Source organism: Polyodon spathula, chromosome 3, assembly GCF_017654505.1.
Source record: "Polyodon spathula isolate WHYD16114869_AA chromosome 3, ASM1765450v1, whole genome shotgun sequence".
Classification (NCBI taxonomy): Eukaryota; Metazoa; Chordata; class Actinopteri; order Acipenseriformes; family Polyodontidae; genus Polyodon; species Polyodon spathula.
In genome coordinates this window covers 20612162-20639217 of record NC_054536.1, presented here as the reverse complement: position 1 = coordinate 20639217, position 27056 = coordinate 20612162, and the positions used below count along the sequence as shown (strand labels likewise).

General features: G+C 36.4%; 1 protein-coding gene across 1 annotated transcript; it reads left to right on the top strand.

Annotated features, from left to right (window-relative positions):
* Nucleotides 1–277: 277 nt before the first annotated feature.
* On the top strand, nucleotides 278–18228 carry LOC121312832 (cyclin-dependent-like kinase 5). Its single transcript, XM_041244646.1, has 12 exons — nucleotides 278–424; nucleotides 4733–4821; nucleotides 5936–6003; nucleotides 6308–6368; nucleotides 7578–7634; nucleotides 8961–9056; nucleotides 9395–9469; nucleotides 9936–10032; nucleotides 10243–10312; nucleotides 10604–10664; nucleotides 11109–11189; nucleotides 16268–18228. Exons 1-12 carry the CDS (start codon nucleotides 388–390, stop codon nucleotides 16352–16354), a joined length of 879 nt encoding a protein of 292 aa, XP_041100580.1. The 5' UTR covers nucleotides 278–387; the 3' UTR covers nucleotides 16355–18228.
* The last annotated feature ends 8828 nt before the right edge of the window (nucleotides 18229–27056 follow it).

Here is a 27056-nt window from a genome sequence, read left to right as displayed (position 1 = left end):
AAAGACTCTGCTGCCAATATTAACACCAGCACAGAAGAAAGATACATATTTATATTTATTAGACTTAAGTTTACAGAAATGGAAATGGGTAGTTTAATTCATAGTTAGATTTTTGCAGCTTCTGGCAGCAGCAAAATTGGATACCTTAGTGCTTGTAAAATCCTATTGGTAGTAGCATCTACCTATATTCCCATCACATCATCATTCATACACTAAAGATGAAGTGAGATTTACCCGAGGGTGGTGACATACTGCAGTTCGTTTTTCTGCCATTAGATGTCTCAATCTGTGATACAGTGGTGTTCAGAATTTGTTGCAGAACCTCTCTTAAAATTAATCCAGAGAGAAAACCTTAGGTAAATATATTATTTTCAATAAAAAAAAAAAATGCAGAAATATGAGAAACTGGAGAAGATCGGTGAAGGTAAATGCAATAAATTATTTGACTGGTTACCTTTTTTTATGTCTGTCCTAACTGTATCACAACATTGGATTTATTTCATTCTCTGGTTTACCTATATTTCCACTTTATGCTGCCGCGGCCTACCCTTCCCATGTAGCCTCGGTTCTCGAGTTACTGCGTGTTCCGGCTTGCAAACTCTGTAGGCTCGTCTGTTGGGCGGAGCATGGTGCTATGAAGCTTATTTATTTATGTGAATTAATTAATTGGTTGTTATATTATGTGGCAGTACGGATGTTAGTAAATACCACGACGCCACGAATGGGTTTAACTGTGACTGTTCTCTATCGTTCACTTGCATGAAGTGTTATTGAGTATGCACTTTATTTTTTGTATGTATTTGTGTGATCAGCGGTTCGAATTGAATTAGCCTATATTCTACGCTTTGCATGAGCGTGCAGTTTTTGTGTGTGCCTTTTAAGAAAAAACTAAATCTGAGTTTCCTCGAGTTAAAACTGTCATTTAAAATAGCTTAACTCTTCCAGGTGTTATTTATTTGTGCATGTCTTCATGCGGTAATAAATCAGTATGTCTCAGTGATCTCTGTATGGGAAAACAAAGGCTGGGTTACGTTTGTCGCTGTATTGACAAGAGGTACCTTTTCGTCGATTGTTAAGGATACAGTTCATGATAAATGTGGTAGTTTATTTGATCCACACTGTTATGCTTATGTTATCTATCTTAATTTCTGTTCAAATTGTTGTAGGCTATCAATACCATGTTGTTGTCTGTATGTGTCAAGGCTTAAAAACTGTTTTTTTTTTTTTTTAAACTAAATTACTGTTATAATCCAAACGACATAACCATCTTGGGCTTGTCAGTCATATTAATGTACCATTTTTGTGAAATGCTAAAGCATTAATCATTTAGAAACAAAAAAAACAAACTACTCACCACTGTATTTAAATTCACCTAAATTATCTTATGATAAATGTTTCTGATGTACACACACCAACGCTGTCACTGTCATTTGTGAAAATTCTTTTTAAAGGAAATCATAAGAATGAGACATCCATTGTATGTACAGACCAGTAACATACAGTATGTATACAGTGTGTTTTGTATAGTTTTCCAGTGCATTGTTTTCTATTAAGAATTATATATAATGGGGGGGGTGATGTATAATGTTTGTATATATACGGATGCACAAAAGAAACGCAACACTCGAATCCGATGGATTTAATCAAATATTTTAAAAATGGATGTCAAACAAAATCACAGAAAATGTGAACAAAAATACAAATCAAAGAATCATGATAAGTTTTCAGTATGAAACGTGACACACTGTCAAAATGAAAACATTACAAAGTTAGTATCGTGTATGACCTCCCAGAGCATTAACACAATCCTGGCTGTGTTGACGCAGGACTTCTGTGGGATGTTCTGCCACTTCCTATGCAGCTGCAGCCAGATGGCGAAGGTTGGCTGGTCGTGGTTGTCTGCTGTGGATGGCACTGGAGATTTGGTCCCACCAATGTTCTGTTGGACACAAGTGAGGAGAAAAAACTGGCCATGGCAAGACCTTGACATTGTTTTCTAGAAGTCGTGCAATTGTAATCCTAGCACTGTGTGGTCTTGCATTGTCCTGCTGGAAAATCGACACTTCCGGATTGGCTTGCAGGAATGGAAAGACTGTTGCCTCAAGAACTTCGTCAATGTATCGCTGAGCAGTAAGGTTGCCCTCAATCTGCACCAAAGGCGTTCTTGTGTTAAAGGAGATTCCTCCCTACATCATCACACTTCCACTGCCCCACTGGTTGGCTTGAACAATGCAACAGTCAGCATAACGCTCACCACGAGGTTCCCACACACGTTGTCTTCCGTCAGGTCTGTCAAAGGCAAAACAGCATTCATCGGGAATAAAACACTCTACTACTCTCTCTGCCACCACCTCAGATGTTCTCTGGATGGCGGTTTCGTCTCTCAGCTGTCAACATGTTACCCCTGAACAGCCTCCGAGCATGCAAATCATTTTCATGCAGACGCAAGCTACAGTCATTCTGCTGATGCGCGGGTTATTTCTTCCTGGAATTTCTTGTGCTGTAGCCACTGCAGTCTGAAAACAATTACGCAGATGGATCAGCCAGATGTGACGGCCCTGGGCCAGTGTGGTGACCCTCTGCATTCCAGGACGTGGCCTGTCCCTCACAGAGCCTGTTTCCTGGTTTCTCTGGACTAGTCTGCTGATTGTTGAAGCAGAACATCTCATTCTCCGGGCAACTTTTCTCAGACAAGCTGCCTTCAATCATGCCGATCGTAACCAGATGATCTGTGGGGCATGGTCGTATCTTTTGCTATTCTTGTGTTAATTTAAATCATGTCTCTTTCGAATGGCTAGTTATACAGATTCTTAGTCAGCTCATTTTGGCAATTTTAACAGTCTTAACAATCAACAAAACTATCTTCTCACTATTTATTTAAAATGTAAGTAACATTATGTGTGTGCCCAATGAGCTATCGATTTAAGATTTAGACTGTTGCGTTTTCATTGTGCATCAGTATATATTGGCTGTTTCATTCTGTAAGTTCATAACCAGTCAACCAAACTAGAATATTATTAGGCCACAATATTATACACAATTTACTGCACGCATGTCATGTCACTTGTTTGAAATGTTACTAGAGGTTTGGTGAGACAGCACCCCAGCCTCCACCTGTTACACGTATCATGTGCAGCATCCCAGATGGGTTTGCATTTCACTGTTAAAGACTGGTGTCTCTTTTCAAAGCCAGACTTTCCCAGAACATGGGTTAACCCCCTGTTTCTTTATTTGCCTCATGGAATAGTTCCAATTTTGTCCTTGAATTGAAGGAAGAGATCCATAACCAAACCGACAGCAAACATTGTATTGCTTTAAATCACATAAATGAATACGATTTTTATTGCATTTAATAAAAATGATCATAAAAAATAAATAAAAATGATTCCAAAACCAGTAAACCATTCTTAGAGAGATTTAAGTAAGAATGGTCCAGGGCACATGACCAGCAAGGGGAAAGTGGGGACAGCTCTCCTTGGGCCTGAAGCTCAAAAAAAATTACATGAACATTTTTAATAAAATGTACATGATAGTTTGGTGAGTAAAATAATAATTGCAAAATTTCTATAGACCTGATTGACAGGAAATCTGTCAAACAGAACATGAAAAAAGGCTGTATTTCGAAGCTATAACCACCTGTCAATCGCTCAAAAAGCTGATGCTTGGTTAATGCTATTTGAATTGTTAACCTGTCATGAATGGCTTCTGATGTATAGGGTGGGAATAAGTGAGATGCATTCAAGTTTGTCTCAGCGCCGCGGACTTGCTGCTCTGCCTCTGCAGCCAGTGTATCAGAAGCAGCAGAGACAGTGGGGGCCCAGTGTACCAAACAATTCTGAAAGTACCATAGCGGTTTAGTTTTTTAAATGTTGTAGAGCATAAGTAGGGATAAACAACCACACATTAATCAAAGCTATATAAATTATAATAATAATAACATTTAAATAAGTATTAAGTAAACGGCAAGATGTCAAACAGGTCAACATTTCATATTTGACTCGTTTTATAATTATTATTTTTTTAATCTTAGAATAAATAATATTAAATATATAGACTTCAGTTAAATATGCATAAACTATTTTGTTATGTCTAATTTTATTTACACAAAATCGAGGAGGAAAAAAAGTAGCAACTGAGCTCTTGTGTCTCCATAACCTCCAAATACATATTAGTAAAAATTATATAATATTTGTAGTGTTGCACTTATTACAAGTCAATTAACTTTAACATAAGCATTCAAGCATACGTTCAGTTTTTTATTTGAATTGTGATGTTATTTTAATATAATCAATATAACCACTGGGCGATGGCGACGGTGGGGGGGTGGGTGTGTATTATGGTATTGGCCCCCAGCCAACGTGAATCATGTACCGAGGACCCAAATTTCTCTCGACGGGCCTGCTCACAACACTAGAGTATTCTCAAGTTAAGGGGCTGAAGTGTGTTGGTATGTAAAGCGCTACCAATGTTACCATACTGAGATGTGTTCTTGAATAGTTGTTTCCACTTTAACAAATATTAATAAGTTAAACATTTAAAGATTCATAATAAATAAGTAAGCCTTCATTTTGAATAGCAAAAATCATATGGGTCTCCATATTTCCACAAGTTTAAATTAGGAGGATATGCTGCTGGTGCCCTGGTGTTTCTTTTTTCTTCATTTTACTGTAACATAATATATTTCTGATTGTTTAGCCTTTAGTTAACCAGCTGTTTGACTTTCTGTCAACAGGTACCTACGGAACAGTCTTCAAAGCCAAAAACAGAGAAACCCATGAAATTGTAGCCCTCAAAAGAGTACGTCTAGACGATGACGATGAGGTATCAGCTACTGTTGTCTTTTGATGTTCTTACATAGAGTGCTGTATGGTACTTATGTGGTTTAGACTAGACCACTGAAGCTGATGTGATATTCTAAATTCAATGAAACAGGGTAAACCGAGCAATCTACACAGACCTGTCTAAAGATTTACTTGTTGGATAAATGGTTTACACACCAAACGTTACTGTAGAATTTTAGTTCATTCATAACTAAATGATTTATGAGGTACCGTACATGATAAAAAAGAAACTGAAGTAGATAAATGTTTGTAATGGAGGCATGATCGGATAAATGGTTTTGCATACAAATTGTGGATTATTTTAATTGCGTCACCATAAGCTGTACTGAATATTTGTTGTATTAGGCAGTTTATGTCTGCTAATCTGTCAGTGGGTACTCTCATGCTTACCTAAATACATACTGTACGTACCTACTGAGCATATAAAGGTGTTTGCCTTACCAGGCCGGTTTAGGTGTACCTTATAATTTGAGAAATGTGTGGCTGGAGATGCATCTCTTATCCTAACACTACTGCACATATATATTACTATAGGTGTGTTTCAATAAAGGGATATCCATATTGAAAATGGAATTTACATTAAAGGATTGTTGTGTTATCTTATTTGGATCATCTGTACTTAATTTATACAATACCAGGTTGAAACAGGATAGCCGAACCCTGACGGATGTTTTGCACAATGTTGTTGGCTGGATACATTATAAAATGCTGTCCATTGACATTTACTTTTACCTTATTTACCAAGTTTTTGGTTTTGTTGTCCTTTCAGCCTTCCCTGTATGAAACTGTGTTCAAAATATCTCTTAAATGAAGGTAGAAATCCTAGTTCAAAGGTCATGTAATATGAAGTTCAAGCTATGAGCAAAAGGAAAAATGAAATGAACACAGTTACAGCAAGTGAGATTATAGCATTATGACTCATTTTAAGAATTGTTCAGTTAAAAGGGTTGTCTGATATTCTTTCAGGAATCACACAATGACTTCTGAAGCAGCAGGCACAATGCAGTTTATTGAACCTAAACAATCATTTAGTCTGGTACAGTGTGTATTCAGTTCTCTGAAAGAGAGGTAATCAAGACTTTCTTGTTTTCTAGGGAGTACCAAGCTCTGCACTGCGAGAAATCTGTCTTTTGAAAGAACTAAAACATAAAAATATAGTTAGGTAGGTGTTTATTTATTCATGTATGTATTTATTTGTTTGTTCAGTTTATGTGTTGTATTTGTTTATTTAATAAAACCTGTGTTCTGTTGGAGTTGTATGATTAAAGCTGTATTTTGTTTTTTGATTTTCTAAAAGTGTATATAGCATCACTCAGCAGCTCAGTGTTTGTCTATCGTTTATAGAGTCTAAACCGTTAGTAATAAACTAAGCAGAGATGTTTGTACCTAAAAGAAGCTGCCTTTGGTATGATCAAACTGTCTTTCTGATTTTATAGTGACACAAACCTAACATTTTCCCTGTCTAGATTGCATGATGTACTCCACAGTGAAAAGAAGTTAACCTTAGTGTTTGAATACTGTGATCAGGTAAGCCCCGTTCAAAATTTTTGACATTTGAAGTGTGTCCACTAGGTGGATGCTGCTGGTCTTCATGGCACTGCTGTGTATCTGACATATCTTGGCAAGTCAAATGGCAATAATTTGAAACATTGAATACATGGTGTTGCATTAAACAAAAAAAAAATTGAAGCCTCTAAACCCCTCATACTGTATGCTTATTTTTTCCTATTTGGACAAGGAAGCTTGCAAGGGCTACTTCCATCACATCTCTGTTGTTAATAAAGAATTGCTTTGTACAACCTTTAGTTATAGTAGAAAGTTGCGAGAGGTTACGTCACAAATGGGATCATCACTGCTTAAGTCTCATGAACATAAGGTACGGCTGTGGGACATGTTTGCTTGCAAATTTGTGCTGCTTTTTATCGTGAGAAGGCGATTTACCAACCCTTTTATGTCGTGGCCACACATATCAACAGTATGTAATACGAATAATTGAATTAAGGAAAAAATTGCAGATATCATAAATATTGTTTAAGTCACCATTTTTATAAGATAAATGTTAAGTGTTACATATGTACATACATACTGAGGACCACCTCTACTGTTCCTGCCACTGGTGATTTTTCATCCCATGGGGGGAGGTGGGCTGGGAAATTTGACCATTGTTAAGTGGATGTTGGAGGATCCTACCGGACTATATTCCCCAGAAGGCCATGAGAGTGAGCCAGGATGATGTTTACCTGACTAATTTTAATGAGACACCTGCCTGTGATTAGCAAGCACCTATTTGAACAAGCCAAAAGGTTTGTTTGAGGCTGTCTGTGTGAAGCTGAGGTCTGTGTGTATGGACCAAAGACCTGTGTGGTCAAAGGAAAGGGTGTGAACCTTTGTATTATTGAATTTGTAAAACTGTGAGAAATAGTGTTTTGGCAACCGGTAAACGGCTTAGCCGTCCGTTTTTATAGTTTATGGATTTAAAAAAAGTTTAGTTTGGCACTCCATGTGGGAGTTAGGTTTTTGTTTGTTTATTTTTATTTCTGTAAAGAATAAAAGTCCATGCAAGTGCTTTAAAAAATATATCGTTCTGTCTGTGGGTGTGCTGACTTTAAAGGGGAAAACGAACCTGAGCCGGGAGGCTGTGTTACAAAATATATAACATTTCCACCAGTGTAAATTTTTGAGTTATTTGAATGTACTCTTGTTTATCACAGCTGCAATTGTCTCCACCTTTTACAGGATTTGAAGAAATATTTTGATAGCTGCAATGGGGACCTAGACCCTGAAATAGTAAAGGTGAGCTTGGAAATGTCTTGTTGGGAAATGTTTTCACCAAATTATTTGTTTGAATGTGCAGACATGGCCACAGGGTGGCGTAAAGTGGTTTCCATGTAATCATGTTTTTATATTGGTGTGCTGAAGTGTGTTTATGCATGGTTTACTACTAGTTAGCTAGTAACTACTTTACTACTAGTTACTAGTCTGTTAAGGGTACACATGGCCTTTTATGTTTTTATGTTATTTATAATGCAGTATGCAACGTTATAATTTGGGCTTCTGGTTTTTTATTTTAACATAAAAAAAAAAAAATGAAAACGGTGTATATCCAACAAACACTGGAAATGATTACTCAATTCATGTTGACTTGACCCCTTTCCCTGTGAAAAAAAAAAGAATAAAATAACCTACTCTACAAGAAAATAATACATTTCACAGTGTAGTTGACTTGTAATTCACATTGATTCGTTGTGAATACTTTAAACCTGCCCCACCTACTGAGTGGCAGAAAATTCCTACATTTCTGTTGGAGGATTGTAACACGGTTGCGAGATTTAAAACGAGATTACAAGAATGTGAGAATTGTTCTTGCTTGCGAGATTTGACTATGTTTCAGATAGGGAATATTTACACGCTTGTGGAATTTAAAACAGAATTGCAAGTTGTGGCGAAAGTAAAAAAATAAAATGCCTAAACATACCAAAAAAACCCAGAAGAATGTGCTTGTGACCATAAGGTTTGCATTGTGGAAGACAGTAAAGGAAAGAAAGTACAATTGAAGTGTGAAAGTACTGTCAAGTTACTATACATGTTATGACAGAAAGAAATCGAAAGTAACAGAAATCAGTAGTCATCATACAGTATATAGAAGCAAAAGACCCGAAACAAAACAATTTTATAAAACTCAAATAGCTAAAAATAAGCACTGAAAAATTAAATTAATAGAAACCGTAAAACAAAACCCCTGTTTATAATAAAGTAGTTACTAAATGCTACCATGCATTTTCTTCATGGACCTGTACAGTAACTTTACAAGAGTAGGTGAATTTAGCCCTGCGTAGGTCTGGAAGAGTATACAGGAAGTCCACAAATTCAACTAGATAATTGTTTCATGTTGTGTGTTTTATTTTTTTTTATTGAAGTACTTATTACTGTTATCAATTATAACTTATGGAGTATCTTGCAGTAAGCTTATCAGTTGTACCATTTTGTTGTGGCAAACAAAATTCTGGTCTTATGATGTGAACAAATGTTATGAATACATTCAAGTAAATAAGTTGAAAGATTCTTGCAGCAGAGGTTGAAGACAAAATACTTAAAATAACATTTCTGTATTTCCTTTAGTCCTTCATGTACCAGTTGCTAAAAGGTTTGGCTTTTTGTCATAGCCGGAATGTGCTGCATAGAGACCTCAAGCCTCAGAATCTTCTTATTAACAGGGTAAGATGTGTGTGTGTGTGTATATATATATATATATATATATATATATATATATATATATATATATATATATAAAAAACAAATTAATTTATAGTTTTAGAAGAAATACAATGAGAAAATGTACAATATAGAATAATAAAGGAAAATACATGGATTCATAGCAGTGCTTTTGTAAATAGTGTGTGTAGGAAAGTTTGGCAGGGATGGGGTTAATCTGGTCCATGACCATCGTTTTTCATTGACTTTTATTGTACAGTACACTATAAAAACATAAACAGCTCTAGCTAATTTAACGCTGTTTGTTTTATCAAACTGAAACTGGTTTGTGTCTTTTTCAGAATGGCGAGCTCAAACTAGCTGATTTTGGATTGGCTCGTGCGTTTGGAATACCTGTCCGATGTTACTCAGCTGAGGTGTGTTAAAGCACCCACATTTTTATGTATATGCTCCTTAAATTATTTTCATGTCACCAGGGCAGCTCATATATACACAGAAATAACGACTGAGCACCATTGCAATATAATAGAAAGAGGTCTGAGGGCTTGTTCTCGGACTGTGAAAATCTGACATTATGGTTTGTTCTGCTTTCCTGATCTATAGGGACTGCCACTGTTTTTAATGAAGGATCAAAAGAGTTACATTGTGGAAAATGATAAGGTGCCTGTGTGGGAAATGGCTTTCTGTTAATTTTGTTATTGCTTTGAAGTTAAACCCGTGATTTACAATTATACCACCAGATATAATATAGTAGTAATATAAAGAAGCTTAATAATTTAACGTTAAGCCTCGATGTTCTGTATTCATTATGGTGTTTTATATACTTTGTGAAACCATAAACCCAGCATGTATGATTTTAATCTGTGGTTGCCACTTTTCTAGGTTGTCACGTTATGGTACAGGCCTCCAGATGTGCTGTTTGGTGCCAAGCTGTATTCCACCTCGATTGATATGTGGTCAGCAGGGTGTATATTTGCAGGTAATCTACACTATGTGAACCCTGTATAAATATAGTTTGAGAAATAATCACAATCCCTATTCGTGATATTACACAGGAAACAATTACATATTTGAGTTACTAAAAAGGATGTGCGCAGTCTTTATTCAATGTCCTATAAGATACACAGGCAGACTGATGTTTCAACATATAAGAAATGGTTCTGTATTTTTCTCCTCTTTGTGTTTTCAGAGTTAGCTAATGCTGGAAGGCCGTTGTTTCCAGGAAATGATGTGGACGATCAGTTGAAGAGGATTTTCAGATATCCTTAAACAGTGAAGTGCAGTTATAATAAATAAGCAATGCCTTTTTGCCAGCACACCACATACTAAAAGTACATAGCAGCCATTGACACAATACATTCCAGTATTTGGGGATTAATACAGTTTAATATACCCATCTCTAAATTAGGGCAATGTAAGAATATTTCTAAGACCGCCACCTGCTGGTGCAAGACAGTATAATAAATGGGTTTTGTCGCTTTGTACAGTACTCTGCGCCAGAAAAGAAAGCGTTAATGGCAAACACATTACTGTTTCCTTAATGCTGCTACATTGTTGGGGACACCAACTGAGGAGCAGTGGCCCACCATGACCAAACTTCCAGACTACAAGGTAAACGGTAGCTCTGAGGATTGTACGATCCTCTGTGTTTGTCCAAGTTTATAGATATTTATTTAGGTAGGACACTATTCTAATGATCACAAAAGTGCAGTAATTATAACACCTCAAGATACAGTGCAATACAAAGTAGATGAGAGGGATAGGTGTAGATTTGGCTTTTGGTTGTTGGGTCATGTTAAAAGTGAAATGAGTGGTGGTTTCAGTCTGTCTTCCAGTGAACATTAGTCTAAAGAAATTAAAAAGGGGAAACCTTGAAGATAGATAGATAAATGAAATCATGATTTTTTGGGAAGGCAATTGTTAATCTTTTTCAATTGCCTCCTGTTTTTGTAAAGGGCTATGTCTACTTTTGTAATTGCCTGCATCTGTCCATGCAGTAGCTGGGTGTTGCCTTGTTGATGAAGGGCTTTTACTCACCAAGTGCATTTTTTGCAGCCCTACCCCATGTATCCAGCAACAACCTCACTGGTGAATGTTGTTCCGAAACTGAGTGCGACAGGACGGGATCTGCTACAGGTTGGTGTCATTAAAATAAATAAACAAGTAAATAAATCAATCCTTGAATACGTATGGACCATCCTGTAGAATTTAAATCACACAGCGCTGAAGCAGTCACATGATGTGAACAGACGTGAGTTGGGAAAGCTGTAACCCATGAACAATTCAATGTAATCTGAGCATTTACAGCATAAAACTTTCAAACCCAACATAGTTAAGTGTTTTAGCAAATGCAGAAAACTCCAACTAGCACACAGATTCCAGAAAGCATGAAATATTCAGCTCCTTCTCCAGCAACAAGGAGGAAAGGGAAAACATGGCCGACTTCTTGACAGAAAGCAGAGCGGAGACAGACTCGGCAATAGTTAAAGAATTAAAGAAGGTGCAGGCTTCTTTGCAGGCTATGATGTGGCTGAAGACATCACTGTCTTAAAAACTAGCGTAGAAACTGTAAAATAAAATTACTGACCTGTGTTCAAGAATGGTAATGGCGGAGGACTGCATGTCAGGTATCAAAGACAAAGTGGTGGCCATAGAAAATGTTATTCAAAAGTACACTCAAACATAACATGACAAGCGATGTGGTATATGGGTTAGGTAAAGGGCGATGTTTGGAATGGTTGGAGAATAATGGTATACATTTATATAGATGTGGGGCAACAACTGCAGCATATCATTTTGAATTGGAAACACAAACAAGGTCTAATACTTTATGCAACAGCAATGAGTGAGAGATACCAGTGTGGGGAACTTCCTAGATACAACCTATTACATTTAAGATGGAATACCTGCTTAACAAAGGTTAGATAATAACATTAAAATAGTAACATGAAATGTTAACAGTCTTAATACATATTTTAACAGGAAAAAAACTACCTTGAACATAAAAAAGCAGAAATTACATTTTTATAGGAAACACATTTGTTGAAACAAGATGTACACAGGCTCAGACAGCCGATGGGGTCCTCCTATCAGAATACATGAGAGTCTTAACAAACATGGAGTATCAATACTTTTTGCAAAGTCATTAAATGTAGCAATCCAAATGTAGATAAACTTATTTTGGAGTTGGGAGACATGCCTATAGTTATAGGGGGAAATTGTAACCAGACCCAGGATTTGTTTCTCAATAAGTCAACACCAGGGAATTCTAAGAAACCCAGTAACTGTAAAGCTCTAACAGAACTAAGCAGAGAGCTCAGCCTGATTCTTAGTGCACGCCCTGGGTGCGTTGGGGGGCATGAGGCAGCAAGAGGTGCAGTAAGAAAAGTGGGGTATTTTGTTTTTAAAATAGCAATTTATTATTATTTTCTTTTTAAATTACACAAACTAGCTTTTTTTAAGGAAAAAATTTGAAATGTATTATGTATCCTTCCACTGAATAAAAATATAATGAGTCCCATAATACATATATTTTGTACTTTATTTGCCATAAACATTACACTGAACATTCCCATTTCTAATAACATTTTCGAGATAAAATGGCATTTGGGAATTGAAAGCAGACTGATTTCCTGCAAACTCAGGTTTTGCAGTCTTCAAGAGAAGCTGACCAATAATTTCAGAGGCTGTTTTCACATCGATAGCTGGTAACCGGCATAATTTCCCTAGATTGTAAACCAGCATTAGATGATATGTGGACTAAACGACTTCCGTGTCAGTTCGCGCAGTGCCGCAGTCCTTCCCGTCTGCGGCGAGCACAAGAGAATTCTATGCTGAACCCGACCTTATTTAAAAGCCAACGGTTATGACAGCTGAGAGCAGCAGAGATTTTAATTTTGTTTTAAATATGTTTCTGAAATTGGAGGGTAGTGTTGAGATGTTGAGATTTAATATATGTTACATGCTGAGTGAGACTTGCTTGATTTCTCGGATGGCTTTTTGAAGTGTTTCTGCTCCTGCTTGCCTTAGAGTTTTCTTTGTTCTGTTCTCTGACTAAATTCTACAATATATTTGCTATTTTTTCTGTAATTCTTAGTGACAAAGGAGAAAAATAGTTTGTTGCGTGATTTAAATTTGTTTCAGTTGTATGTTGACATTTTAACCTGCAGAAACACTGTCTAGATAAGTGTTACTGTTAAGGTGTAGTAATATTAGAATATCAGTTTAGTAAGTTGGGCTATGATGTCATAGCTTTGTGGTAAGACAGTGCTTACCGCATGGTCATGTGATCTTGTTAAGCCAATCACAGCACTTAATTTAGCCAAGCCATTTTATAAGTGGCGATTAATACATCCCATGGAAAGGGTTTATACATTCTATTCCTCAGTGCGCAAAGTCATCTACAATTGCCTATTTTTTAACCTCCAAAACTCTAGTTATTGGTGTCAATAAATGTGATACAGGAGTTATTGTAATAGCTGCCCATGCAAATGTGGTTCTTATTATGAATGTGGGGAGAAAGCCAGAAAAATCACAGAAATGGCAATTAAATACTAGTATATTACAGGTCTTGGCTCAAACAGCCATACTTCAGAAGGAAATTGAATTATTTAATGTTCAACACAGTACAGCTCAGTGGTATGGGAAGCTTTTAAAGCATATATGAGGTGAATTGATTAAAATGAAATCCACGAATAAAATAAAAGATTTAGAAAAGGTAAGCAAACTTGAAAGAGTAATCAAGGAATTAGAGACAGCTTATGGAAGCAATCCTTCTGCAGAAAAACTTCATAAAATGACAAAAGCTAAATTTGAGATTGATTCAATTTCTAATAAAAAAAAGCAGAATGTGCACTTGTCACAGATAGGCTTGGTGGTGACTGTGGGGGTGAATCGCTAGTGCGCTTGTATTTATTTATTAAATAAAATGTTTAAACAAAACACTTCATAAACGAAAAGGCACAGTGGCTAAAACAAACAAACAAAATAAGTAACGTGCTGGTTTATAGCCAGCAGGAGTAGCAATTGTTTTTATTCTTACTTTCTTTATCTCATGACTCATATCTCTCGTTCAGCTAGAGCTGCAGGTTTTTATACATGTGATTGTCTCCAAATTAGCAATAAATTAATCAATCTGAAGACGGTCACATTCTCCACGAGTTTAGCATGGATGGGGAATTTTAACCCCACCCATGCTGTAAAATAATTAACAAAAATAAATAAATTTAAACAACAAAAATAAATAAATGTAAACAACAAAACATACATTTAAATAATACAACAAATAGATTGAATTATCAAAACTTAATGTATAACAAAGAGACTTTTTTTAACAAAAAAATAACAGAAGGAGAGAGTACAAGGCAATAAAATCAATGTCAACAGAGAAGGCGCTGGGGGAAGACAGTCTGCCTAGTGAATATTACAAGCGGTTCTGAGACATGATTATGCTGGCAGTTGCAACAGCTAAAAGAGTTATTCTGTGTCACTGGAAAGCTCAAACCCTAATCCCATATGAGGAGTGTTACAATACCATAGCTGAGACAGCATCCTATGAAAGACTGATATACAAAACAGAATGCAGGTGTTTGAAGAGGTGTGGAATCCCTTTTTAGTCAGGGTACACAGGGTACAGAAACTACAAACAGAACTTCCAAGCTGTATATGTTAGATTACAAGGTTCTTATTTTCTTGTACCACTCCAACCAGTTCAAGTTCAGGACTCCCTACTGGCATATTTAAGAGATAGCTATAATGATACCTTTGCCCTGGGGGTTGGGGTGGGATGGTGAAGGTGTTTTATGTTTTCTTGTGTTTTCTTTTATTGCTGTGGGGTTGATGAAGGGGGGACCATAAATGTAAAATGTGCAGTGCTGTATATTTGAAAATGTTCTGTTTGAACAGCTCTGACTGCAACATTATTAGTAGAGCCACGTGTTTTTTCGCAAATACGAAATGCAACATATAAAACAAAATAAAATGAAAAATCATTATAACGCAAACATAGAATGACATTTTTAAATTGGGAGGTTTTACAAAAAATACTTTAAAGAAATACTTGCAGTTGTAGTTGTCAAAGCTCAGCCGTTACCATAGACACGGTCTGAAGGGAAACGGAAGCTCTGACTTGCATTTGCGCAGATGGATAATTTGGAACGAGTCGTTTGGGAATTCAAATTGTGATGGAAGAGAAGAGACATTTGTTTCTAAAATGCCTAAACCGTGCGTAACAATTAAACAACGCTCCAACCAATTTGAACATGAGGGGATGTGTGCAGCTGACGGTGACAAAATAATGATGTGCAGGTTTTGCAACTGTCGGCAGGAATGAGAGTCGAAAGATACCGTCATTCAGTATTAGCTGTGTATTCCTTTTGGGGAAAATGTGGCTTGTTTGCTTGTGTTTTGTATTAGTACGGTAATTCTTTGTTTTATTTCAAGTGATGTAAACTTTGCATTGGAGCAGATGCTGTTTTGGTTTTGAATGGATTTGAATGAATGAATCTGCTTTGCTTAGTGTTTAAATACTGAGAAACCCCAAGCTTGTTCTTTACTGGAGCCTTGCTTCAGTGCAATGGGATTGAAATACAATTCCTATTGTTTTTTTTAATGGGTAGATTGCTGTATGTGCAATTATTAAGACAGCCCCACAATAGTAGAGCAGTATAAATATGTAGATTTTTTTAATTTTATCTTACCGTATTTTTATAGATGGCATTGTCAGTATTTACTGTAAATAGGCAGTTCTTTTAAAGAGTGGGGTACTTCACGTACGTTACCATTACCGCAGCTAATGAGAAATTATTAAATACAAAAATGTATATAGTTAAAACATGATGTATACTTTGTTTTTATTTTATGTACATCTATTTGAGTTATTTAAGGTGTATCTGTAATAAAACAACATTTTTAATAGATAAAATGAAATAAAACTACATTTGTGAAAAATAAAATGAAAAATTATAAAAAATAAAAATAATTTCACAGGGCTCGAATTTATTGAAAAGTAATTTGCAACAAACAGCTCAGAGTGGTAGCAGAGTGGTGAGGGTGTGGGATGGGTTATGAAGCCACATTGTTGATGTTGAGTCTTGTTGGCTCTGTAGTTGTGTTTTGGGATCAATCAGCTGCAGGAACTGGACGAGCATGGTCCAAGTGACCTCTTCTCGGTTGTATGTTCTTTTGTTCTTATTACTCAACTATCTGTTTTGCAGAATCTACTGAAGTGTAACCCAGTCCAGCGGATCTCAGCAGAGGACGCCTTGCAGCACCCGTACTTCGCAGATTTCTGTCCTCCATAAACAGTTACCCAGCCCCAGTAACAAAACCTAGTTTGACCTCCTGCATCGAACTGGCTTAATTTCAGTTTTTAATACAGGACCCATCCATCACCGATGAAACCTGCAAGGAACCAGGAGCTCCGGCTGTCTTATACTGCCTGACGCAACACAGCCTTGTAGATGAACAACTCTTTTGCTTTCTTTTTGACTCCAGCACATGCACGTTTTCAGACTTAATTTACAGTCACGCAGATACACACACGGGCCCATGCATGCCTATAAGAAATTTTAACAATGTGGTTTGTTCTACTGTTTTGGACAGTGCCCTCCTTTCAGATGAACTCCATTACACATTTGCACTTTGCATTTTTTCTTTTGACTAGGGATAAGATAACATTATAATGCTCACAGAGACTGTGTGAAAATAAGTGGGAATGTTTCTCAGTGGTCTGATGAGTTTGGGTGACATTTAATTCCCAGATTGTCAATTTTTTTTTTTACTGTGAAGTTACATGAGTTAAATGTTTTGACATTAACATGACCAGTTGCTGCGAATATCAGGCTTTAAATCTCATTCCCCACAATTTCCACAAATGTCTTTCATTAAGTAACCACTATCCATGTTGATCTGGGGTACAATTTGATATACCTAAAGCAAGAAAGTACTGTACTGGCTTCTTTGGTTCATCATATCGTACGGCAACCATGCTCCCCTTTAATGAGCGGTGAAATCCAGAAATCATCGTGAACCGAGAAAGGGGCCAAAAGCAGACAGGAGCTGCAGCTGATGCATTTATTATGTATTGCCTGACTCGCAATGACTGTGTGTTTTAAGATCTTGTCTGTCCTATTGTAAGTGACTCTGCATGTAATATACAGTTCACAGCCTACCTCTGTAAAGTGCTTTGTGATCGTGGTCCACTATGAAAGGCGCTATTTAAAAATAGATTATGTTATTATTGTACAAGTAGCTCATTTGAACTCTGCTGTTGTTGATACTGAACATCTCTTGCAGTAGTTGAAATATTAGAAAGGATAGATTTAAATATATTGCTGTTATTTATTAACAATGTTCTCCTGCTTAGGAGTTTAATTATTTAGTGCAGTTGTTTCAAGTTTTCCTCGCTACTCTGATTTTTATTAAACAAATAAAGATGGTGGATTCTATTCTGCACTTTAGACTGTTTGACATTCATTCATGAAGGATCATCTATCATTTACTTCTGTTGCCGGTTGTTGGGAGCGAAGCTTACAGTAAATTAAGTGACTGACAAAGATTACATGATCCTCTGGGTTGTTGTCCAAGTTTTTGTTTCACCCAGTTCATTGACATGTTTTTATCACTAGTAATAAGCAAACAAAAGATCTGTACATTGCAACACAGAGCTCCTAAAACATCTCTGTCAGCTGCTCACCTCCAACCTTGTAAAAGCATTATAAAGAGGTGTGGTAAAGTATATAAAAATACAACATGTCATACCAGAGTAAACTACAGTAAGTGCGTTGTATAAGCATGGAAAAGTGCAGAAATAATTGACCTTTTTTTTTTGGGGAGGGGGGGGTCATCTTTGGGATATGCCACCGCTTGATTTTTTGGAGCATTTTATAGCACTGTAATCCACTTATTTGTGATTATTCATTGTGATTAAAATAAAGGGTTGATGCAATCCACATAGATTCCTTGGTACAATAACATGCTATAAAAAATCAAGCTGTGACTTCTCCCCAAAACAGGAATGATTATTTAAAATGTTAACACTGCATAAAACGCTGCATATTGATCGCCTTCTCATTATAATGTAACTAGTATTGTATAGAGATGCATATTCTGAGCCAGCATTGCAAGGGAGTCCCAGGATTTTGTTTTGGTATGTGAAATAAAATCTCAAAATGTTCATGTGAGCAATCGTGTGTGTATGTACTTAAACCGATGATAAGATTAAAATGTATTACTGTGTTCAAGGGGTGCTGAGGGCATGAAAGGTCCCCTCATGTATAAAATGGATTTTAATCCATCCTCAGTGTATATTAGAGGTAGGGCTTCTGATTTTCGATTTTAACTAATAAGAACTGATAAAACAGCCCCGATACATACGTTGGAAATGATTACTCAATACATATTGACTTGACACCTTTCCCCATGAAAAAAATAAGTAAAATACATACACACACACATACACACACAAAATAATAATTCCCAGTGCAGTTTGGCAATGTCCCACCTTCCTGACTTGTATCTTGCAATGATTCGTTCTGAATACTTTAAACCAACCCCAACTACTGCAGCAAATTCCTACATTTCTATTGGAGGATTGTAACAAGGTTGTGAGATTTAAAAGGAGATTACAAGAAACTGAGAATTGTTGTTGCTCGTGAGATTTGAAGCTATATTAGTCCCATAGGGGGATTTTCCTGTTCAATGGCAATATTCAGTCAAACTCCTGAGATGCTGTGCACAACAGTACATATGTTTTAAATGAAGGTCTTACTAAATTGGCAGCAAAAGTTTGACACTTATGTTAAAGTAATTGTAGCTATCAAAATAATTACCATTTTGCACTGACAGTGTCTTTGGGGTCGAAGCATTTTACTCGCTGAAAGCATGTGAGTGAATAGATTAGCAGCTGATTTGATAATGACAGAAAAGAAACCATTGAAGGTGAAATGACTAAGCAAGTGCAACACTATCTGAAAGCATGACTTGCAAACAGATTTCTTAAACTAAGTGTACTATATATATATATATATATATATATATATATATATATATATATATATATATATATATATATATATATATATTAGCTCAAAGAGCCAGCTGCCCAATGTTTTGATATGTTGTACATATCTTTCTCAAGGGAGCCTGTGTGTGTGTGTGTGTGTCTATATATATATATATATATATATATATATATATATATATATATATATATATATATATATATATAAAAACTAGATGCCTCTCTTAAAACCAAACAATTTAATGTATGGAAGTGGTAGGATGTATGGAATTCTTGTGTTCGCTACAATGACTTTAACACAGTGGCGCGTCCAGAGCATAAAGCTTGGAAATAGTGCAATGAGTTCCAGTGGTCTGAATGCATTTCATATGAACTGTACTTCAATTCAGAAAACCACAGAAAGAATCATGGTCTGATTTGGAAAGTGCGCATGTGACAAAAACTTTCTATAAAGTGTAGACAAGTAATGTTATTTTATTTTATTTTTTTACCATTTGGAGATTTCTTAGCTCTTCCATGCTTTTCACTCACGGTGCTGTTAATTTCCTCAACAATCCTTTCTTATTATTTATTGAAAACATATCAGATACATTCATGGAAATTCTCACATGTAGTTTGTGCACAACCATTTGAATCAGAGCTAGCCCTCAACACCAGATACTATTCTAAGATTTACAGATTTCATGTAATTACCCCGATGTTTCAAAGCTCTTACTTGGCAACACATTGTAGATTTTCACTCATTTTCCATAGAGAGAAAATCTATGATGTGTTGCATGTTTACATTTATTTTTACATTAACTGTTGAAAAAATTCAACCAACACCCCAGAAATGTGTGGTGAACAGTGTTATATATTATTATAAATATTTTTTTTTGTCAAAAAATAAAAACAAACATTTGAGTAACTCCTGAATTAAAAGCTTTGTGATTGGGACTCATGTTGCTTATTTTTTCAGATACATGCAATTGGCATGCTGACTGCAGGAATGTCCACCAGAGCTGTTGCCAGAGAATTGAATGTTCATTTCTCTACCATTTAGAGAATTTGGCAGTACATCCAACCAGCCTCACAACCACAGATTACGTGTAACCACGCCAGCCCAGGACCTCCACATCCGGCTTCTTCACCTGCAGTATCATCTGAGACCAGCCAATCAGACACTGATGAAACTGTGGGTTTGCACAACGGAAGAATTTCTGCACAAACTATTCAGAAACCGTCTCAGGGAAGCTCATCTGCGTGCTTGTCGTCCTCACCAGGGTCTTGATCTGACTGCAGTTCGGCATCGTAACCGACTTCAGTGGGCAAATGCGCACCTTTGATGGCCACTGGTACGCTGGAGAAGTGTGCTCTTCACGGATGAATCCCGGTTTCAACTGTACCGGGCAGATGGCAGACAGTGTGTATGGCGTCGTGTGGTCGAGCGGTTTGCTGATGTCAACGTTGTGAACAGAGTGCCCCATGGTGGCGGTGGGGTTATGGTATGGGCAGGCATAAGCTACGGACAACGAACACAATTGCATTTTATCGATGGCAGTTTGAATGCACAGAGATACTGTGATGAGATCCTGAGACCCATTGTCATGCCATTCATCCGCCGCCATCACCTCATGTTCAGCATGATAATGCACAGCCCCATGTCGCAAGGATCTGTACACAATTCCTGTAAGCTGGAAATGTCCCAGTTCTTCCATGGACTGCATACTCACCAGACATGTCACCCATTGAGCATGTTTGGGATGCTCTGGATTGATGTGTACAACAGCGTGTTCCAATATCCAGCAACTTCACACAGCCATTGAAGAGGAATGGGACAACATTCCACAGGCCACAATCAACAGCCTGATCAACTCTATGTGAAGGAGATGTGTCGCGCTGCATGAGGCAAATGGTGGTCACACCAGATACTGACTGGTTTTCTGATCCACGCCCCTACCTTTTTTTTTTTTTTTTTTAAGCTATCTGTGACCAACAGATGCATATCTGTATTCCCAGTCATGTGAAATCCATAGATTAGGGCCTAATGAATTTATTTCAACTATCTGATTTCCTTATATGAACTGTAACTCAGTAAAATCTTTGAAATTGTTGCATGTTGCGTTTATATTTTTGTTCAGTGTAGAATCGTAACCATTAACCTTCAAGGTCACTGCATCCATGATTGCAGCAGGCTTGATGGAAAAATAAAGTCGAGGTCGGTGACCATAGTGTTTTTATGTTCTCGGGGGTGGGCCATGACTGAGTCACAGGCTTGTTGAGCAGCTTTGATATATCTTATTCAGGTTTTGGGTCTTTAAGAGGTAAATACCCATTTGATAATGGTTAATTTTCTATTTCAGGGAACCAGGGTTATGATAATAAGCTAACATTTTAACCTTCAGGCATTACTCCCCACTGTCATTTTTTTTGTTTTTTTTATTTATTTTTTTAACCATCAATGCTTTGACCCAGAAGACATTGCTGAGGTGAAATGACTCTTAAGAAGTGCAGATAAGCTGAGAACAAAGCATAGAAACTGAGATCTTTCTTAACCTAAAGTAGTACCAGATAAAATTATTTTTTTAATTAAAATACATATGTGCTATAATGTGTTTCTTTCTAAACTACACAAGACCTATTTAGTTAATGAGACATAAAACCGAGGTCCTATTGTAAGTGACTCTGCATCAGCAGTTGTAATGCATAGTTAACCAACTAGTCTCTGTAAGTCGCTTTGGATAAAAGTGTCTGCTAAATGACTAACTAATAAATAATAAAGTGCAAAACAGAAGGTTTATGTTAGATACAATTACTTTTAAAGGGGAAGTACCTTCATTTAATTGTCATTTTCTTTTTTTTTTTTAAGTCCCCCTATTTGTTTAAGATGTTTGCAGTCATTATGATTGATTCTTTGCAATTACTTCATTACTTGTTTGCTCTTCTGTCTGCCCTAGATATAAGTAGCATAGGCTAGATCGGCAGTGTCTTTATAGAGAAACCAGCCCCATCTGACACTTTGGATCACAAAAAATTGCAAAAAAGCTACGCACTGTTAAACAATCAACGTTAACAAAATATGTCCAGGAGCTGTATAAATACTTATAGAAGTGCAGGATAGATACTCTGAAATCTAAAAAAGCATAAGAAGCTAAGGCTGATGTAGGTTCTGATCCCTCAATTAGAGCATCTTCTACTCCCTTTTTTTCCCTTTACTCTTGTCACTTTGGTCAATCAACCTCCTCCTCCTCCTCCTCATCCACCACCTTGCAGTAAGTCTGGTTCAACGGGGGAAGGGTGGCTTAGCTACCAATCTAATAGTGATGGGAACCCAAGCCCTACCAATGCTAAATCATGGAAACTTCCCAAAGCTTCACAAAAGAAAGAACGCACAAGGTTAAGACAGGTGCTATTTTTTATTCAAATTTGACTTCAGTTCTTAATTCATTCACAAAATATGCAGTTATTTACTAATATATTTATAGATAGAGCCTGACTAAATAAGTTCCCAGTCCCATGGAATTCCACCAGACTAAGTGCATTCTTCAGAAGGCATAAACAAAAAAAAAACTAGGAAGATAATCTTTATTAACAGTCCGAACCTTAGTTTATAAGTACATCAGAAACTCATGCCTCGTAAGCAACATTATGTTATCTACATGTGATATTTCCATTAATGCTTTTATAATGTGTGTATATGTACATAATGACTATATAAGCACGTATTTATGTACAGTATGTGTGCATCTACCTATAATAATACAATCTAATACATACGTAACCGGGTGAATATTAGCTTGCTATATTAAATCATTCAGCCAGAACACTGAAGGTCTGGTGATTTCCTACCCTCATAGGAACTGGTCATTTACTTAATTAGGCTTCAAAATACATTACTGGTAATTATATACTGTATATATGTATTTGAACACAGCAGGGAATACATAGAAGTACATGAAACATCAGAAGCACGCAGTGAGCATGCAGGACAGGGGAGAAGGTAAGGAGAGGGACACAACAGCATACAGTGAACACTCATCTGAAGTAAAAGACTACAAATTGATTAAGATATGATAGGACTACATACTAATATTAGGCTGAAGTAAAATTGTATAAAGTTGCCTTAAATATACATTCAGAAGGCTGTACTTTTAAAATATCATAAGCACAAAAAGTGTAATATTCAATGGAATCCCTTTCTCATTTGCTTGCTCTCTCTCTCTCTCGTTCTCACAGGTTCTTTCCCAATCCTGTCTTGTATAGTCACGTGGGTTGGAAGGGAAAGGGCAGTTGGTAAACACAGTATTTTACACAATGCAAGCAGACAGAGGCTGGGCTCATTAGTTAATATTTAACGACCAGGTTTTAAAAAAAAAAGTAATAATTAATAGAATACATTGAAGAATTTGTAAAAAAAACAAAACAAAAAAAAAACATAAAAAAAAATAATAATAACATGACAACAAATTAAATCAAAAATAGTTTCTGCAATGTTGACTAAATTGAATAAGATCACATCAAGTTAACACATCAAATGGCATTGATATTTCTTGTGTATAGTTACACCTCTAATCCATAGCCATTTATTGTAAAGTATCACCAAATAAAATATGCTGTTTTGTCCTATAAAGGGTGACAACATTGATGTTGGGGCTGACAGAGAGAATTGTAAAGGGGAGGCCTGTATTCTTGTGGAAAGAGACTTTTATTACTGCAAGCATCGGGGGTAGATACCCTGTACTGGTGAAACGCACTGGTATAGCAGGGAAGAAAGACTCAAATCAGGGATACAGACAAGCATGTGGGATTAATATGAGGTCACCTCTGCATTGTACTCCACACAGTATATCGCAAGGGAACCTTTTTTTCACTGTACATATACTTACATTTACTGTATGAAGACAAGAAAGAAATCACTTTTTAGTACGATTTCTGCCATATTAAATAATGTCTTATTTTATGTATAGACCTTTTTTTCAGATTTGGTAAAACATTAAATCACCAATAACCACATGCAGTACAAAATCAATATCCAATGGGGGTGACCAATAACAATCCGTGTGAAATGCACTTTAACAATTTATAGGAAAGCAATAATAACAAAGAATGCTCATAGGAAAATAACAGCAACAGCCTGTAGTTTTTTAGTTTTTTCTATGATCCTTACTTTTTAGTTAAAACTTTGCCATCACAGTTTTTCCTGTTATACCAATAACTTGTTTTATGTAGTTGCACAATACCCGATACAAACAGAAATCACTTTGATTTGGAAACAAGAGTGAAAACAATTGTTCAACAATGGTTTCTTCAACTGTAGTTGCAGTACCATTGACAGCCTAGATGGAGCATTTGAGCTGGTGTATTCACCTACAGTACTCTACAATCTCTTGCATTTGGCAGTTTTAATACCCCACACTGGAACATTTTCATCGAACACCACTGCTATGCAAACTTTAAACCATGTATCATTCTACTTCTGACCTTCTAACATAACCCTGTATTTCCTTCTTGTTTTGAGCTGGGGAGTGCCAGATTTAGTTTCAGGCAGTGCACTTAAATTAATATAGAGATAACTGAAGTTCAGTCAACCGATATAAAATATCTTTTTTTTTTTGTGGATAAAAATCTTAATCAGAAACAATATTTACAGGGATATGTGCTAAATAGCAACAAACTTGTTATGCTATTGTTTTGTTATTTTAAAGCTCAAGTTCCTCATAGTGAAATATTTTGCACTAAACTTATATAAGTTATTATTCAGTTGCCCAAAGCACTCCCCAGCAATGCCAGCAATCTGTAAAGCGCAAACGGGCTCGAAGGAGTGACCCTCCTACAGCCCCTGCAACACCCCATTGTCAAGCTTAATAGAAACATGTTAATAATGTGAAATGCACTGTTAAAATATAGGTATTATATTGCATCAACAGTGAAAATGGCAGTGTAAGGTATAAAAATAAAAATAAAAAATATCACTATAAGGAACGCAGGTTTGAAAGCATTATGCATTGGTTGCATATCTGCTCAGGCAACATAGATGTATACAATCAAATAGACTCAGTTTTATGCACCACTTAGCATGGCATACATCACTGACACAATCACAGCATAATCTGTTAGGTGTTACTTGCTAGTATTTTCACAGTGATAGGTTGGTTTGTTTAACCCTGTAAAGGCCAGTTTATGATATCAACCCTTATTTAAGAATGTTTCTTTTGCAGCAACAGTTTTAACAGTGCCATAGTAAATGCACAGCAGAAACAACAAGAGGATTCACTAATAGAGAATCATTGTGAACAGACACACAGTTGGATTGAGAGCTAAACTAGAGGCATTTTCAGGGACATTTTCTTCCAATGTTATTCTATGTCCTGATTTAAATTAAACTTTTAACTGCACTAGCCAAAATAGCTTAGCTAAATCTTCAGCAGAACTGGTAAGGTACCACTATATTACATGCTTACCAGCTGAGACCTTATTGAAGTAATGTCTTTAGACTATTCCATATGCGTCAAAAGCACAAACGACAGGTGGAACATTTGGTTGCTCCTTAGCACTACTGTTTGTCACATCAATGGCAAATAAGGGGTTAAACAATGTTACTGTTCCTATTTCTTTCCCAGAGTTAAAAACATACAAACAAATAAAAATGTAATCTATAAACAGTGGTGACATAATCATCCATTAAACCTCTTGAAGTGATACAACTAAAAGACCATCAACAAATGGTTGAATCCATGCTGTGCATTTCTATTCCACCTAGCTTCATATCTTGGAAGTCCTACTAGTACTGACGCACATACACGAGCATTTATGATTTGAAGTAAGTGGGTTTCTGTCTATGGTCTACAATTATTAAGTCAGCCAGGTTCTGCAGGTGAGATTTAGTACACCAAAACCAAAACAATCTTAACCTTCTGCCAATCTCAATTTAGGTTTTCACTGTATGATCAAGGCCAGCAACATACCAGTGATCAGAACATATCTCAAAGTAGTTTTTAACTACCTGTTACTGCTGCATCCCAAATCATTGTTTACTTGCCACCCACCCCATCGAAGAACCTGCCTGATCTTGACTATTAGGTTTATTAGGTGACTGTCAATGTAGTGAAAGGATCTGTGATGAGTCTACTGTGTGCAGTACTGGCAGAAAACCTAATACGAGGCTGATCCTAAAAGGTTGGAAATGCAATGCATGTGGAAAATAAATCCTCAGCTCCTCTACCAGACAGTCCTTGTAATGTGCTCCCAGAGAAAGGAACATTACAATATTTTGATTTATTTTCTGTACATTCAAGATTCCATGTTTTCAGGGGTGTCGGTTGCATGGATTTGAATATTAATTCTAGAGACTAAAGGACTGCATCAGTGTAAACAGGAAACAATCCATATCAATCCCCACCAGCACTCTTCGTACAACTAAAAAAAAAAAAAACCTTGGTCACCCCATGTGTTACAGTGAAACTCTTGCTTTCTTTTTTTCTTTTTTTTTTTTTTTTACAGGCGCTGCATCGCTGTCATGTGAATTTCTTGGTTTGTGGACTCTGGTAATATTCAATTGTCTTGTTTCTGTGTGTTGCTTTTAGATGCATCCAGTACATTTGCAACAGTGACAAGTCTGTTTCTGTCTTTCAATACACTTCCACTTGGCTTGCTCTCAGGGGGAATAAAAAGGGGCATTGTTGCTATAGGGCTAGGAAGTGTGTTTCTTTATCAGAGACTTCCTTAAATCATCTTCCACAGTGGGATGTAATTGCAGATTCTGTAGGCTTCTTTAAGATACCCCTCAGACTGGGCATGACTTCTGCCAATCTAATAGGATTAAAAACAACACAATACATAGGGATGCCTGGAGATGTCAGTTCAACCTGAGTTCTGTTTTGGAAGTGTGTTTTTCAATATATATATATATATATATATATATATATATATATATATATATATATATATATATATATATATTATATATATATATAGCTTTAATTATAAAGGTTTCAGGCATTGAT